The sequence below is a fragment of the Athene noctua genome, chromosome 13, assembly GCF_965140245.1.
Source record: "Athene noctua chromosome 13, bAthNoc1.hap1.1, whole genome shotgun sequence".
In the NCBI taxonomy this organism is placed as follows: domain Eukaryota; kingdom Metazoa; phylum Chordata; class Aves; order Strigiformes; family Strigidae; genus Athene; species Athene noctua.
In genome coordinates this window covers 6,616,091-6,633,188 of record NC_134049.1, presented here as the reverse complement: position 1 = coordinate 6,633,188, position 17,098 = coordinate 6,616,091, and the positions used below count along the sequence as shown (strand labels likewise).

The 17,098-nt window shown below is 43.2% G+C and overlaps 2 protein-coding genes across 3 annotated transcripts in view; both read left to right on the top strand.

The window, feature by feature from the left end:
* The window catches only part of CEMIP (cell migration inducing hyaluronidase 1), a 113,897-nt gene that overhangs the window by 31,912 nt on the left and 64,887 nt on the right, over positions 1–17,098 (top strand). The gene's annotated exons all lie outside the window — the stretch shown is intronic.
* LOC141965641 (cell surface hyaluronidase CEMIP2-like) overlaps positions 1–17,098 on the top strand; it is a 55,019-nt gene that overhangs the window by 36,266 nt on the left and 1,655 nt on the right. Inside the window, exons 18-22 of the mRNA XM_074917489.1 lie at positions 9,395–9,577; positions 11,468–11,681; positions 12,419–12,520; positions 14,779–14,939; positions 16,223–16,332. Of these exons, the coding sequence (XP_074773590.1) occupies positions 9,395–9,577; positions 11,468–11,681; positions 12,419–12,520; positions 14,779–14,939; positions 16,223–16,332 (770 nt within the window). The remainder of the gene's footprint in view (positions 1–9,394; positions 9,578–11,467; positions 11,682–12,418; positions 12,521–14,778; positions 14,940–16,222; positions 16,333–17,098) is intronic.

The window sequence follows — 17,098 nt, the reverse complement described above, 5'->3', positions numbered from 1 at the left end:
AACCGCAATTTTACTTTGTTTCAATTAGAGCATCTTGCTAAGAAATAATTGGGAATGAAATGTGTGGCTGCTCTGTGTGCACCTCAAGTATGCTAGATGCTAACTAGTACAAGATTTAAGGCTGATGCAATGGCAACAGTGAAATGTGCAGACTGCATGCAAAAACAGGTGCCTGCCTAAGCATTTCCATGTACGACCTTTATTGAACGCTGTATCCCAGTCATTTCTGGAATGGAAATCTCAGACTGTGAAGCCCAGTGTAATCAGAAATCAGGGAAGGCTTTTACCTGTCTCAAGTGGCTTTATGTTTTGTTCATTCTTTTTTAATCCAAAATACTGAATAATCTGCCAAAAAAAAAAAAAAAGCTTTTAACATAGTAACATCTGTGCAGAATGTGTGATGCAAACCAAAAAAATGTTTGATGAACTTTCAGCAGTATTCTAGGATTAATAATTTCAGATATAACCTGAGTGAACCGTTAAACTATTTTTAGTCTTGTCATTGTAGAATGGTGGATAGATATATCCGGGATACTGCCTTTGCAGCTAGATAACCCTCATGCTTCTGGCGTGATTTGCTCTCTGCTGGCTAAAGGAAGGTCAGAGGGGAAATAAGGAATTTGACAGGGAGATGCGTACCAGAATTTGGATTTCTGTGGAGGTCAGGCATAGCACTGAGGTTGAATACTTGCATGATTAACACTTTCCCTGCCTCTGGAGCGCTGTAGAACGACCCAATAGAAGTCATGCCAGTTGAAAATTCTATTATAAGACTGGAACGTTCAGATTCCTGGGGTGGGCAGGAGCTGGTCAGGATGAATTCACATGACTCAGCTGAAATTGACTGCTTTCTGCAAGCTGCAAATCTTGTCCAGTGAGTTCAGAGGCACTGCTCGGGTGGATTTGCTCAGTGGAGGAGGACAGCAGTTAGAGCACGGTCTCTGAGCAGATCTTTTTCTATCGCGGGCACCTGAAGTCTTGCGGCGGTACTTGTGTCTTCCTCACGCTGATTCAAACCGTGTTTAAGAGTTATTCTTCAGTTACTTCGTTCCATCAAAATATGTAGCTAAACCCAAGAAAATTGCCGTGTCTCCATGTGCTGCCATCTGTGCCCACGTGGTGCAAAGAAGCTGTTTAACGTGCGCCAGCTTCCCTTCCAACGCGAGGTGTGCGTGTTTGCATTCGTCAGGGTAGCTGTGTCGCTAGCTGATTGATGGGTACACAGAAAGCCATGGTGAGACCTGCAGGCTGTGTTTTCAGGCTGCTGGGGAACATAGCTGTCTCAGCAGAAATGCCTTTTTAAGCCATAGGTCGGGGTTGTCTGTCTAGTGGCTGGGAGTTTCCCTGTGAGGATGAGAAGGCAGCTGGGTATTGATGCTTCTGGAAAGAGGTAATGCAGGACATGTAACTTCTGAATGTTTTGGCAATCGAACAGAAGGAGAGTGCCAGCTGGAATTTTAATGACGAATGAAGTGTCCAGAACTGGTTCAGATCTGCTGAGGATTGCTCTCACTGGGCATAAAGTGTGTGTGAGACCTTCATGTATGGAGACTTCAGACCCATTCTCCATGGGCTGCTTCTCTTTGTTGGAGCCATTTCTGCCCCCTTAGAGCTGTTTGTATGTTTTCGTGTTGGTTTTGGTTGGTTTGTTGGGTTTTTTTTGTTTTTTTTTTTCTGCTCCACAAAAGTATGAGAATTATCTCTAATACTGAGTTAAGGGTTTTCCTCAAAATTAGTATCCTGAGGCACAAAGGCCTGCACAGAGCATCAGGCTTGTTATGAGGGGGGGGAGAGGCTGGTAAGCCAGGAGAGGATGGAAAACATTATGTGGTTGCAAGTGCGTGCCTCCTTTCAGGTGCTGTAAAACACAAAAATTGGCGCTTCATACAGTAAGCAAAGTCAGAAATTAAGTCCTTCAGTTTAATGACCTAGGCTTTGTGCAAATTTTCTAATGACAGAAGAAGCTAAGGCAAATACTATTATCAAAGGCACAGGGCTGTTCAGTAAATCAGCCAGGCTTCTTTGTGCTATCAGCACATCTAAAGATAAGAATTAAATCTCCTCAAAGCACATATCTGAAGTATAGTGTAATAAGTTGTGTTGTTGAAGCGGCTTGAAAAGCAGTGGCAATTAGATTAAACATTCCTTGTTTTTAATGAGCACAGGCAAATATCTCTATACTTGGTCTGTTAAGGCTCAGAGAGAAGGGTTTTCCCTTATTAGGGCTCTCTGCTGCGGATTGACAGAAAGAATTCGGGGAAATGTGAGCAGCTAATAGTATAAAGAGGGTAATTTTTTGCAGGGAGGTGGTCACAGTTCTGCAAGCAGGGGCTTTCCTGTGTACTGCACCTCTCCTGACAGATGTTGGCTCCAAGGACAGTGCGGGGCAGCCTTCCCCAGGCTCTCTTCGGTACAATGAGTCTCATAACACTGATGTTCTTTGGTGCCTGTTGCAAACATTGTACCCTAAGGAAAGCCTTTAAAAAAATGGCAAGGGAGGACCAAATTTCTTGTCAATAGTAAACAAAAAGGCAGATGTTTGTGTGAGTGGCTGGGCACATGTCCAGCCTTTCCCCCGCTGCAGTGTTTGTGCAGGGATGGGCACAGGTGCACTGCTGAACTCCGGTATTTGCTAGGCTGGAGTTCTGCACTAGGGCTTGTTATCATATCTACCACTGAACAAGCTTAAATTATGTGAAAATTCAAGAGCCTGGAATGAGCTTGTGTCTAAATTCTTCATTAAAAATAGTGGAGCCTTTGAATGCTGGGTGATATGAAGCCTCCAGGATGCTGCAACCCATGTAAAGGTGGAGGATTCAGTGCAAGCAAAGTTACACAGCCCATGTCTGCACTGAGACTCCGAGGGACTCATTATATTTGTATTTGTCAGGGTTGTGTAGGCAGACGTTTCTCCTATGGCTTCTTATTCAATGCCAGTCTGATTCATACTTTCAGCTACTTGTCATTTTTGTGATTAAATTCCTTAGCGGAGATAAGGTCTGGAGGAAAACAAAGATAACAAGACAAGGCTAGAATGTGCTTGTTGCAGACTTGCCCAGTTTATGGATATTTCCTAAACTGTTTATTTTTCAGACTAGTTCTAAATGAGCTTTTCCTCTTGCTTCCCAGACTGATAAATGCACAGGAAGGCAAAATTAGTACTTCAAAGTGCAGCTAACAGTTTAAGGCTGTGACTGCCTTCTCGTTCTTGTACATCATGAGTTCTGACTTTGATCCCCCCAGATCTGGATGTAATACAAGTAACACCAACACTATTTCCAATAATAATAATAAGTAAAGTGCTACTTGGGTTTCATAGTCTGCCCTCCTGATAACATCTGTAATTCAGAGTTAATCATCCACACAACACAGAAATCAGCAGATATATTTGAATTCCCTTCTGTCTATTTAAGTCCCTTAAATTACCTACAGGTCAACCATGCATGAAAGCCAAAATTTTTTTTTTTTTTTTTTAAAGTGGAAAGAAGCTAAAACATTTGTCAGAACACCAGGTTGCAGATTGCACTGTTTTAGTACAGCTGGGCCAAAGCAGGGGCTAACATTGCTCCTTGAGTGATACCTTTGCCTCCCCACCTGCATCCCTTGCTGCTCTCTGTGGCTTGGGCTTGCAAGTGGCTGAGATTAACAAGGTGACTCTGAGGAGAGACATCCTTCCTGAGCTGATCATTTTACAGCACAAATTCGAGCCAGCTGAGCATCAGACAGTCCCCAGATGGCTGTGGCAAACCAGGCTGCTTGTCACTTTGAAGCATGGCACATGAAACCTGAAGGTTTTTCCTTGCTTTTACCCTTCTCCTGGCCCAAGCTTGGGGCTCCTCAGGGCCACCAGCCTCTCCTGACTGATGTGCATCCAATGCATAGCATCAGGAAAATACAAAATACACATTAGTTGGCAATAGAGTATTTGGGAATGCATTAAAGAAGATACAAATTGAATTGGGATGTGATTCCTCCATGGAAGCATGTAGGATGGGGAAAAAAAAAAAAAAAAAAGATGATGAGATGATGTACTATATTTAAATGCAGGAAGTTCTTATTTTTGCTTGAATACAATTGTCTGTGAGCCAAATGCTGGCTGAGTCAGACCTTGGTTTCATGAATATCAGCAGAAGTGTACCTCAGGGCAGGATCCCTTCTATAATTTGTTGAGCTGAACAAAAGCAAAAATTTTTTTTTTTTTTTTTTTTTGTTGCCTAAGGAGGCACGTGAGTAAAACCAAATATTTGAATTTGTGTTAAGAGATGGCCTATGATTTGGAATTTTTAATGGCATTTCCTAAACGGCAAGATTTAGAAAAGGCATTTAAATCCCAATACACATAATTCTAGTTAGCTAGACACATACCTAACTTGTTACTATCCCCGCAGCAAGTGGTCTTCAGGAGAGTCTATCCTTAATAACAAGGTCCTGAAAAAACTTTCTGGATGTTTGCCCAGGAGCCATGTTTGTCATTCTGGGAGTTTGCGTGTGTTTAATAGACTCGAGTTGAAGGCAAAAAATTAAAAAGAAATCTAGAAAAAGAGAAGGAGCAAGTGACAGCTTCAGGGATTCAGTGGGAAATGTGGGTTCAAGGGAAAGAGCTGGAACTGGGTGAAAGTGGTAAGGATGTGTCTGGGTTCCTTGCAGCCCTTTCTCCACTCTTCTCAGCACCTGTGAGATGTGTGGATATTTCTCACTCTATTTTCCCCATCAGTGATGCTGGTTGGAGAGGAGGTGGCTTGTCCTGAAAGCAGTTTTTGTGCCAGAGGAGATTCAGCCTGGTGCTGGGCAGGTTGTTGTGAAGTTTAGAGATATTTATGAAGAGAAAAGCCAGCTGTATCCTGACTGAGAGCAAGGAGCATTGACCTCCTCTGATTTGTTCTTAGGATGGGTTGGAGGCTTTGCTTTTTTTTTGGTCTTTTGAAGTTCAAAATTCAGTCTGTGAGAGACAAACTTCCCAAAGCAGCATGTAGGGATTTCTGCTTGGTTCCCATATTATGAACAGGAAGGTTTCAAATTCCCAGTTGTCTCCCTCCCTCTGAAAGTTCAGCTCACGTAGATGTTGACCAAAATGTCAAAGGTGTTGTTTTTAAATAGGAGTATTAACAGTTGGGGGAGTCTGACTCACTGGATGGAAGTCTCTTGTTTTTTCGAGCCCAAGGGAAAAAAAAGTAATTTTCAGTTGTACTGTATGGCATTCCCTCATTAGCTTACCCCAGATTTTTGTCAGTGAGATCAGGATTTGGGCTCTGCACTTCCATGGTCATCAGCTACGTGAGACCCCATGTCAATAAATGTGGTGGAGCTATTCACTAGAATAATATTCATCAGCTTAGAGGTTCCCTTTGCTAGAGTACAGCCAGGACTGACATCCAGCATGACCAGCAACCCCAGCACTAGGTCATACCCATTCGCCCAGGACTGATACTCCATCTGATGTAGTCAAGGGGCACATTCACAACATTGAGCAAGTGTTATTTGTCCTCTCCCAGGCGGTGAGAGTCCTAGACGTGCACTCTTTCTATATTTACTCCAGTCAAATCTCATCTCCAAGTTACATGACTCACTTTACATCCCACCACTTGCAAATCTCCCCGCCTTTGCCTGCTTGATCACGTTTCTCTGAGTGGCTTTGCCTTTGGGAGTTTGGGGTTGAACTGGGGGAGTGTTCTGGGGGTTGTAAATGAGGTATGTATATGTGTACGTGCAGATCTGTATCTGCCACATGTCCAAGAACAGGAAAACTCTTGCCTGCTTTTTTGCCTTTCCCTCGTCCTTTTCCACTTATGCTTATCCCAGGAAGCCTGCTTATCGCCAAAACATCATTTTTTAACACTTTGTCTGACTTTTGCTTCACCTGAAAGAGCCAGAACTGATTACCAATATCCTGGTTAAAAAAGAAAGTCTTCTTGGATTTGTTTCATCCACCTATTTCCAAAAGGAATTAAACAGGCTAAACACATTCATAAAAATGCATGAAATGCACTGTGGGGATTGTTGAATGCCAGTAACAGAGGGGCAGAAGTGTCAGATTTTATACATGCTGGTGTCAGCAGACACTCAGAAATTTTCCAAGTGGTGTTTGAAACTGTTAGGACCGGCTAAACACTGACTTTTTGCTAGTGCATTTAATTTTCTCCTTCAAATGCCTTTTTTTTTTTTTTTTTTTTTTTGGTAAAAAGACATAGGAAAATGTTTACCTGATTAAGAACAAGAATGAAAAAAAAAAAAACAAAACCACTCCTTACTTATAGAATGAACTGAACTTTATCACTAGAAAATGTTGTGAAAACAGTTACTTAATTTTGGGGTGAAAATATCTTAAATAGCTCAAATTAGTTTCCTACACATGTAATATGACTTTCACTTAAACTAACAGCCAATTCCAAAGTCAGACTTTCCACCCGAGACTATTTTTATTTGTTTCTCTTGCAAGAAACTGCTAAGAATGGAAGTTTAAAAATAAAATGTCCTCTGTACTACTACATCAGACGGCTTTTTGTTTATCAATAGTCTGATTTCTACCCCTTTGCTTTAAATGTTTTTTTTTCCCTTTGTGCTGGTCTTTAAGCATAAGAGCATCTGAAGCTACAGATGTTCCCACAGTTTTGAGGCAGGGGTCTGAAAGGACTCTGAATTAATGATTTGGGATCTACTATGAATTCAGTGTTCAGAATTCATTCTGCTTGCTAGCACTTTGTGTATCTCTAAGCCTCCAGGGCACCTGCAAAGGGAGATCCCGTTGATGTGATGGTACTGAGAGCAGCAGTTCTAAGGACTTAATGCAAGATATTTAGGCTGGTTCAAATTTTTCTTATTCTGCAAATATTCACCCCAGAGTAGCAGCTGGCAAATAAAACAGAATTGAGGGGTTTAAGCAGATAAAAATAAAGCAGGAGCCACAGTTTATTGACCACCAAAAAGAGGAAAGCTTCCTGCACTTGAGAGCCAGCCAGGAGGTCCTTGTGGCCAGCGCAGTGGCTGCGGAAGGCACACGCACAGCTGCTTTATTTTGAACGCGACATCCAAGATGTCCCATGCCTGATGACTGCTTATTGCCTGAGGTTGCATTTCTCCTTCAGTTTTGGCAATGGCTGGAGAACAGGCATCTAACCCATCCGCTGGCCAGCTGCAGGGCACCGTCCTGTGGACCGTCGTGCAGTAGTGCTGATGTTTCTTGCTTTGCTTTTCCTGGAGATGGTGGAGCCCAGTTCCGCCACGCAGCCAGGTATTTGGGGGGGTTTACAACAGATTTTGCACGAGCTGAAGAAAAGAACTGAGGTAAAGAACTAAATATGAAGCTGTTAAAATACCGCTAAATTGAAGAGAAAATAACCTCCTTATTCTTTCCTATATTTACATAAAGGATAACTTCTAATACCTTCCCTTCTCATGTCTCAACCCAAGCCCTTTGTTGTGGGAATGTACTTATTTCCATCTCTTCCTCCACAAGCTCCAAAGTAGATGCTTTTCATTTGATCTTTTCAATCCTGATGTAATTTATTTCAGTGTTTCACTCAGCCTGCTCATGTGCACACGAGACTCTAGCACTCATATTCCCAAATGCCCTGGCAATTCAAGACGGTCACAGCTGTGGGTTTTTTCACACTTTTTTTTTTTTTTTTTTCTTTCACCCTCAGTTTCCTTTCTAGTGCTTTTCTCTTTCCCCAGAGAGGTGGCAGTCAGTGTAGCACAGCACCAAAGCTGGTTCCCAGCATCTGAGGGAGATGACAAGCCCTTTTTGTGACAGTGTCTTCAGGGGATGAAGTGTGCTAACGCAATGCAAATCACCATTATGAAACAGCCAAATGTCTTGGGACTCCATCCTAAAAATATTCCACAAATATGGCTCTGGTGCATTTCTTTCATTTCCTCTAGTCAGAGGTCAAATCGCCTGAAAACATATCCGTTTTCTAGCTGTCCTGTGTTACAGCACAGCTGGAGTTGGTTAAAGTCTAGAGGGCAGTATGTGGCTTAAGCTGATGGGTCTTTGTGCAGCTTTGATTTATTATTCCAGAACAGCCTGTCCCCTCTTCCGTCCTGTAGATAGTTTTGTTTTGTTTTAATGAGAAAACTAGAAAAAGACTGAATTAGCTTTGCTTTTGTGCTCTCCGTGTGTAAAGCAAACTAGAGGTCTAAGTATGCCGATTCTCAGATTTCTCCAAATCAAAGTTGCTTCCCCGCATTTGTTGCTCTGCAGGCAGGGATGGGTGGCAGATCATTTCAGTGGAGCCTTTGGAGAAACTTTGTCTTCCTGACCTTTGTAGGACCCAGAAAGACAGCCAATGAAGGTGGTATTTGTCTTTCTCTAAGCCAGAGTTATATATCTCACATTTTAACCAGGAAGCCAGGTAGTTAATACATTTAAAACCTGGATGGTTTTGGTAATACAAGGAAAGCTAACCACAGTACTGGTTCAGGCACCTTGCTATGGCACACTGAGCCACTTCAGAGGGCTAATAATCAAGCTAATTATCTTAGTATTCAGTTTTTCTTTTCAAGTGTAAACAGCTTGTGGCTTTCTGCTTTGCACAGTACAAGTGCATCCCGCAGACAGGAGAGGGTGTCGGGATCTTTTGTGGAAGATCCTTCCCATCAGTATCCAAATTACACTATAGCTGCATCTTTTGGCTCTGAGTCTTGTAACAAAGGTTTCTAGTTTGGAGCCAGTTTTTCTCTCTGTGAGAGTGGCAATGTGAATCACAGGATAAAGGAAGCCATGGGGGCAGTTTTTTTGTAAATGTGCATGCTGAAATTGTGGTAGACAAGAGTTAAAAGATGGTTTAGCTTTACCCTTAGTTCTTCTAAACTGACATTGAAGAAAGAGCTGGGGAGAGGGAGATTTTAATGGAAACCGAAATAATAAACTTTGCTGTAAAGTGGAGGAAGCAGGTCTCTTCAGACGGTGGCTCTGGTTCAAGTTAGAGATTACTTTCTAATTCCTGAATCTGTGCCCCCGGTGAAATGTCTGCTGGATGCCCGTTCCCTCTCCCGCAGCAGCTCCGGATGAACTAAAACAAGCCCCGGCTGCCTCAGGAGATGCGAGTGGGTATGTGACTGGTTGTACTTCAGCCTTATGGGGCAAGGAAGAGAAAATCTCTGGTTTTAAGGCATCCTGGCACCTGACTCAAAGTCCTCTGAGGTCAGCCGGGGTCCCCGGATCAGACCTTCATAATAAGCAGCCGTTGTTTCCAGACAATGCAAAAAAAATATCTGATTTTATTTGGCTTTGAGGGTTTGTTGTGTTTTTGTAAAGGAGGAAGAGAACCTCAAAGGACATTTTTTTGTTTTCCCCTGAAGACTGTACTCTTGGCTGCAGACCATCTCTCTTGTACTCAAGCCCTTAAGTGCATTTTCTCTCTTTCCGCCCCCCGCCTCCCCTTTTTGCCGACAGAGGAGACTGGCTGTGTGTTGCCCTCTGCTATCCCAGGGAATCGGTTTTCCAGGTGGTGGCAGATATCTACCAGCGACGGACAGGGACGGTGCACAGCGTGAAGCACTACCTCGCTGCCCCTTCCCGGGCCAGCGCTCTCAGCAGGACCGGCGAGCGGCTCTTCTACTTCGACAGAGCATCGGGGTGAGCCCTGCCTCGCCCCTGAATGGGCAGCAAACCCTTGGGGGTCTTTCTCTTAGTTAAAATTCAGGCCCATCTATCTTGTGTGATCTTTTCACTGATTTCAGGTCAAAATGGATTTATAGGCTGGAGTACCTGGGGTAGGTCCAGGTCTATATCACCAAGCAGCGATTTTCATTCCTGTTAAGAAAGTGGCTGATTTCTTGGCTGGACTGAGTTGCTTTGAGGCATCCCTGCTGCTCAGACTGCCTCAGGTTGTGGGTGTGGTCTAAATATTTGTTAATATCCATTGCACCCCAAAGGGCCATGAAAAGGAGCCCTTTTGTGACTGCTGCGGCTCTGACACTAAGATGGTTTGAGAAGTTTCACCTTCATATTCTCATGAAGAGAGATTTCTAAAATCACATTCTGAAAATGAGATTTTGTGAAGAAAGGAGAGCACCAGAGTACATATCTTATTTTGAAGGCAGGAGGAGAGTCCTAGAGATTTTGCATCATCTTTATAAGACTCTAGGACACCTTTGGTTAAAAAAACATATTACGAAACTGTGTTTCTCAGTCATCTAAAATAGTTAGGGAGGGAAAAAGTGTTTTGTGGTCTAACCATGGGTCCCATGATGCTTCACCTGACTAAGTAGCTACTTCAGGAATCAATCCACAAATGCCAGATTTGAAAATAAAATGGAATGTATTTATTCATTCAATCATGACACATGAGGAATCGAATCCCGGAATGCCATCCCTGTTAACCAGGCTCCTTGCTGATGGCCAGGTCTCTGGCATCATAGGAATTGTGAAATAACAATTTGCTAATTAATCCTCCTTTTTTTTTTTTTTTTTTTTTTTAAGTCACCAAAATTCTGTAAACAGGTTGTTTACTACTGAATAGTGGGGAAAATGATTGCACATGTGGGTCTGTGGGGGAAGAGCCATTAGCTGCCAGCAGCCATCTGGACCTGGTACAAGCAGATTGATGGGTCTAACCTAACTTAATTCTGGCAGTATCAGCCTTTTGGTTCTCTATTTAATTCAGCAGTGATTTTTTTCTGAGTCTTTCAGACTACAGAAGTTACGGGATTGGCTTTTTTCTTTTCCTGTTGTTGTTTTTTAGACTTTATTTTATAATGAGTGGGATGTTTCCCCTTCTTTTTTTAACCCCACATGCTGGATTCTTGGAAAGGAACCAAGCTTACTCATTTTTTCTTCCAGACAAATAGAAACAAATATTTAGTTTTAAAAGAAATAGAATGAAAAATCCCTTTAAAGCTCATGTATCTTTTTGATCCTGGAGCTGAACTGAGCTGTTTATGTAATTTCCTCAGCCTGAATTGCAGAATGGACACGATTGGAAACATACTTAGAACAGCTAGAGAAAAAAATGAACTCCAAAGGCCAGAAGACCTGGCTGCCTTCGAGCTTTTGTCGTGCATGCCTAGGGCTAAACTCTGCCTGCGGGCCAAGACCCTGCAAGGCGGAGCTGATGGGGAGAGATGCTGATATTTCCAGGCAAGCCTGACTCCTTCTGCACAGCAGCCAGAGTACTGCTGCTCTTTCTCTGGTGGGATGGCAGCACGCCTGGGGGCAGCATGGGGTGTCTGGGACTGGAGGGGGTGTCTGCCCCACACAGTGCTTGCCTGGTGAAGGCAGCTGGCTTGGACGTATGGGCTGCAAGCGCTGCAGGTCTCATCATGCCACGACGAGAGGGGAGCTGGACCTGCATCCTGCAGGACCCATTTTGCCGGGGGTGTGCCACATTACACCAGTCTAAGACAGAGCTGGTTTGTGATGCTGGGAATGTGAGGGACGATGCAATTTAGCAAGTGCATATCCTGCCTAAACTTAGCTTGTCCTCTAAGCACACAGTGGCTCTGATCCCTCTGCTCTCATTTGTAGGTACCTGTTTATTCACCTGCAAGCCCACGAAGCTCGTAAAGGACACAGTTACTGCTCTCAGCAAGGCTGCGAACGTATTAAAATTCTGGCACATATGTACCCAGGGGACTCCTGGAGCTGTGGCCCAAACCCCTTCCCGGAGAGGCCAGCAGCTGCCCAGCGCCCTGTGTCCCGGCACCCGCCTGGGCCGTGCAGGGCGTGTGGGGCCCCACAGGTACCACCCACATCAAACAGCACCTGAGGTGTGCAGTGTCTGTGCAGCCACCTGAGGTCAATTCGTTTTCACAGCATATAGGGAATTCCCAGTTGGGAATCTGCCCAGCATCATGTAACCTGGGTAGAGGGAAGGGGTTTGCTCTGGGTTTTTTTTCAGATCTTTGTACTATGTTTCAAAGATAAGCCTCAAAGAAATTGCCCGACTCAAAACATGAATGCACATTCATGACACCTTTTTCCCCCATTTCTTTCTTTTAAACAAGAATAAAAGGACTCTTGAGAGGGCTCAGACTGGCTTAGTTTTGAATTCCAAATTTGCTGCGGAATTTCAAACTGGGAAGTAATTCTGGTTAATAGGAATAACTGGGAAATTAGAACCAGGTTCTTTCCTCATTTACTGAAAATTCACCCCACTCTAAATCCTGTAAAATTGTTTCAGGCTCATGCAGATCTGCACTTGAGTTTACAGACAGGCAAGATATATGAAATTCATACTCAAATTTTAAACTTAGTGGCAGAATGACCATCAGAGGTCCCTTCTAACCAGCCTTGCCACGATCCTTTGATAAATGGTGTCTTAATAATGAGCACTTGTGAACCGGGATCACAGTTTTAAAAAATAATTCTTAAAAGTTTTGCAAACATATACACAAGCAGTGGTACCTAGTGTCATTTTGTTGATGAAAACCAGTTAGCAAGTCAGTTTTTAAGTCTCTGTCTCTGGTGTAATTGCAGCTTGCTATCACTAGCACACCCTCAGTCAAGTATATAAGGATCCAGATCCAGTCTCTCAGCAGGGCGGACGTACAAAACCACTTGACATCCGCATTCATTAAGGTATGTTGTGTTTTACTGCATTTGAAATGGTGATTAAACAGGGGAAACTTTATCTCCAAGGAAAGTTACTGCAAAATCTTGCTGAGCCTTGGTGGAAGGAAATGGGAAGTTCCCCTGGAAGAGGCAAGTGCATTGTTCTTTCCTTACAATTAACTTCATTAAAGTCACTGGGAGTTAGTATTCTATTCAGATGAGGATTTGAGCCCTCAGGGAAAAAAAGGCCTTTTATCACCTCAGAAGAAGAATTACCACCACCACTCTAATGTAGAGGAAGGGGGCAGGGGAAAGCAGGCCAGAAGTCTTTGTTTACAAAGGATGTGGGGAAGAAAAACAAGGTTTTTTTGTCTGATTTTCTCTGTTGGCATGGTACTAAAAGATAAAAATAACTATATTTCACTACCGAAGTCATTTGGAGCTGTCAGGTAGTCCCTGCACATGTCTAGATGGTGAAGACTGATCGAAATCATGCTTGCAAGGACACTGTCCAGGCTTACATACCTGTGTGCTACTGAATTATAATTAATGCTTACAAATGCTAAGCAAAGCTGGTACAGCATCCTTAAGGAGTCTGAGCAGTCAAGATGTCTTGCCTCGTGCACTGCATCATCAAAAATTTATCCAGAACCATTAGCAAGCAGGCAGCACCCTCACCTGTGGTGAAGTGCAGAGACCTGCCTGTGTGCAGCACTTGTGGGACAGGCGTAGTATCCTCAAAGCTGCTTTGCCTTTTCTAAAGCTTTAATGCAAAGGACTGTTTTTCAAAGGAATTTTTATTTCCAACACATGTACTCCTAGCTGAAGTAAAGGATGAGCTAATGCAAATGATGAAGGTTAATGTCTAAAGGTTTGCTACCCTAAATCTTAAAATATGCAAGAAATTTAGACATAAAGAAGTGACACAGAGGAACGGCCACTACCAAAGCACATGTTTAGTTCTTGTTTTGCTGAATGAAATGCAAAAGTCAGAAATGTTTTAAATGTATAACCCCAGCTTCCCCAAGGGACTGAGTGACCTGGGTGAGGCACTGCCCCGCTCCGTGGGGCCACGTGAGCCCTTGTGCTGGCTCTCGGTGGGTCTGCAGCCTGCGGACAGGGGTGAGACACAAAACAGGGCTGTTTCTTCTGCCAACAGCTCACGGTTAGTTCAATTTGCAGTGCTGGTTGCTCTGTGCTTCGTGTGCATCCAGACTTTGATGCCCTTCTCAGGCGTAGGAGTGTGAGGCGGCCAGGACCAGGCAAAAGATTTAGTCTGTCTTTGCTCCTCCTCACTCCCCTCTGCCCACCCATGGCCTGAACATTCATGTTTCCCTTACCCTTGCCCCCCTATTGCATTCAGCATCATCCAACATCTTGCAGAAGCCACTTCTTAACACTTGGCTCCCTCCTTCAGTCTGGCCCTACATTCCCTGGAGGCATTCACATGTCTCAGATTGTTGGGATGTATCTGAGCTCCCTGGTGCCTGCGGGTTTGGACGACTATGTGGATCACAGTGGCCTGTTGTGTATCCTGGGCTCAGCTTTCTGAAAGCCTGAACTTGACATGCTGTTGCTCTCCTTGGTGGAGGTTGTGTCCTCCCAGGCTGGGCCCCAGGGATGCTGGGGAGATGCAGCAGTGCCAGGCACCTCAGAGAGCCTTTGCCTTTCTAAAAGCAAGTATCATGACACATCCTGAGAGATGTAACCTGGGGAAAGAGCCTTTGCTGTAGGAATGGAGGAGAGTAGGAGACACTTGTGCAACAACTTCTTTGAAGCACTGGGGCAGCCCTACCAAGAAGGAATATTTTGGTTTTGATATTTACATTTTCAGGGAAAACAAAAAAAAAAACCCTGACAACCCCATGTGTTGCCTCTACTCCTCCATCTGCTGTCTCAGCACCTCTCCCTTGCTCCGTGGTCAAATCTGCTTTGCCAAGTGACAGTAATTTCCCCCACATGGAAAGAAGCTGTATTAAGACTGAGCTAAGCATTTTACTCCCAGGATTCTCGGCTTCCCAAATATATCCTCCTAATACACAAAAGATGCTGATGATCTCATTTCTCATGTTTTTGTACCCCATTGTAAACTGAGGGTTTTGCTTTCTCCTGCCACTGAGCATCTATCAGTGACGTCACTTCATCTGTACTAATTATACATTTAAAATTATAGGGTGTACACCCTTGATATTTTCCTTGCTTGTAACTCCGTTATGGAGAAGCAGGATCAGAGTCTGAAACTCCTCAGCCTCGCTCCATAAAACCTACCTGCTTTTTTGTTGCAGATAAATGACACGGTTTTCCTGTTCAGTAGGCGTGGGATATTCTTCATGGTGCTAGATGCATGTTCAGGAGCAGTCGTGAGTAGGAGGCACTTTGGCACAGTTGCTGGTGAAAACGCTGCCAGTGCAATAACTGATTATGTTCAAACATTTATAAAAGAGAGGTAAGAAAACTGCTGAGAGAGCCCAGTTCATGTAGTAGCCCGTGTCTGATAGACAAAGAAAGGAAAATTACCTACTTTCATTATCAAACCTGTGCTCTGAAGAAATCTGGCACAGAATAAATATGTACAAATCCCAAATATCACCCAGAGAATAAAAGAAGCAGCATCTCTCTCACAGGATTGCACAGATTAGAGCAGACAGAAACAGGTTTTCTGGAAAACTGTCAATTCCTTCTAAATTAACTATTCACTTTCCAGCATGGAGTAGATAAGGTCCTTGCAATGACATCTGCAATCCTGTGCAGCTATCCCAGTGTCCAGCAGCTTCCTGGCAGCCGATGATTCAGTTTTCCATTTCTGAAATGAGTTGGTTTGTGTTTAGTCTTACTGATTGTTTTTGCCTCTTGTGACATGAAACTCATAGGTGTGCCAGATTTTCCAGTAGGACTTTTCTTGGGCGAGCCATAGACCTGTCTGCCTGTGGGCTCTGTTACCTTGCATGTGTCCTGGTAGTGGTCTGGATCATCTCTGTTTGTGTCTGTCCCACATTCCTTGTGGTTTTATGTGTCGCCACATAAACATGGAACAACAGAGATTTATAGATAAATTCTTGGCTGCTGGCAGAAGCAGGTCAAATAACCAGAAAACAGATTTTCAGTCCAAGACGTTTCTGAGCAGTTCATGACCAAAGATTTGAACACTCCTGAGTTATTACATCTGGATTTATGCACGAGTGTGTAAGTGTATCAAACATGCATGAAGTGACACATATCCGTACGATGCCTGTACATTCGGTTTGATTTTCTGGTAGGATGTGTATTTTGCCAGTCTAGGCTTCAGCTAAATGCAACCAGTTGTGCAACCTGTAATTCATTGCAGGTACAATTTACTGGGGGCTGAAAGCACATCTGTGAGGACTAAAGCCAGACTGAGGCTTGACTGAAAATCAGACCCAGGATATGGATGGCTTCAGAGTCTCAGGACTGTACAGGAACTGAATTCCTTCTGCAGCTGAGTGTCATGTTCCTCTAAGGGATGCACTCACAAGCAGTCATTTGTGCTTCTTTTGATTCCACGTGAAGCACAGGTTTAATTTAAGACCATTTAAACAGAGGCTTAAACTTAGGAAAGCTTATGTGTGATTGAAAGCAAAGGGATTTAAGCATGTTCTTAAAGTTAAGCAAGCTCTTAAACACTTTCCTGAATTGGAGCTTAAAGGTCTTTCAGATTCTCAATGAAGTAATATTTTGCAATTTTGCAGTAATTACTGTCCTTCTTTTCAGGTCACTTGTTCTCGTGTGCTCTAGAGATATTGCAGACATGGTGGGGAGCTCCAGAATGTCTGTTTTTACCACATTGGGTTCAGCAAAGCCTATTGTCTTCCACAAGGAAGGTAAACATATTTATTCTACCATGTTTCTTTTGCTTAAGAATTATTGGTGTGTTTCCCTACCAAAAATGTACACATATGTATATAGAGCTTATCAATATATTTCCTACCACAATATGCCAGGGTAGCCTAGTGGAAATCTCTTGGCTTAGGCATGGTGAGAAGCAGGAGAGTTATTTTGGGGTTTTGACCCTACCTCACCAGTGAGAAGCTGCATGCCACAAATTATTCATCCTAACAGGAGCTCGGTTTTGTAACAAACAAACAAAAAAGAATAATTTGATGAAGATTCCATCTCTAATTCAACTGCTTTGAAAGGAAAAACAATCATAAACTGAAAAGCTGATGAAAAAGAAAATAGCCTGAAGTGAAATAGGAGCTATTTATTTTTTTGTATGGAAGGAAGGTGAAATTACCAGTTTTGGAAAGTTCTTACTACAGTTTTACCTTGGATTGCTGCAAGAATTTGTATCATTATATAGCCATTCATATCACTGGCCCAGGAAATCCATGCTGGCTTTCCTACTGGAAAGCTAGGGGCTATTGAGTCCAGGTTTGGATGAATAATTTGTGTGATAAGGAAATCAGGAAAACCAACCAGCCAGCTTGATGCAGATTTCATTTGCAGTCTCAAGCAGAGATCAGATGGAGAATTGGCTGTATTTCCAGCTTCATTTTTTTTCTTGGGTGTTTGGGGATTTTTTTTTTTTTTTTCCGTACTGCTTATTGACATTTATATCAATTTCTGGTTCAAGTTTCAAAGCTATGA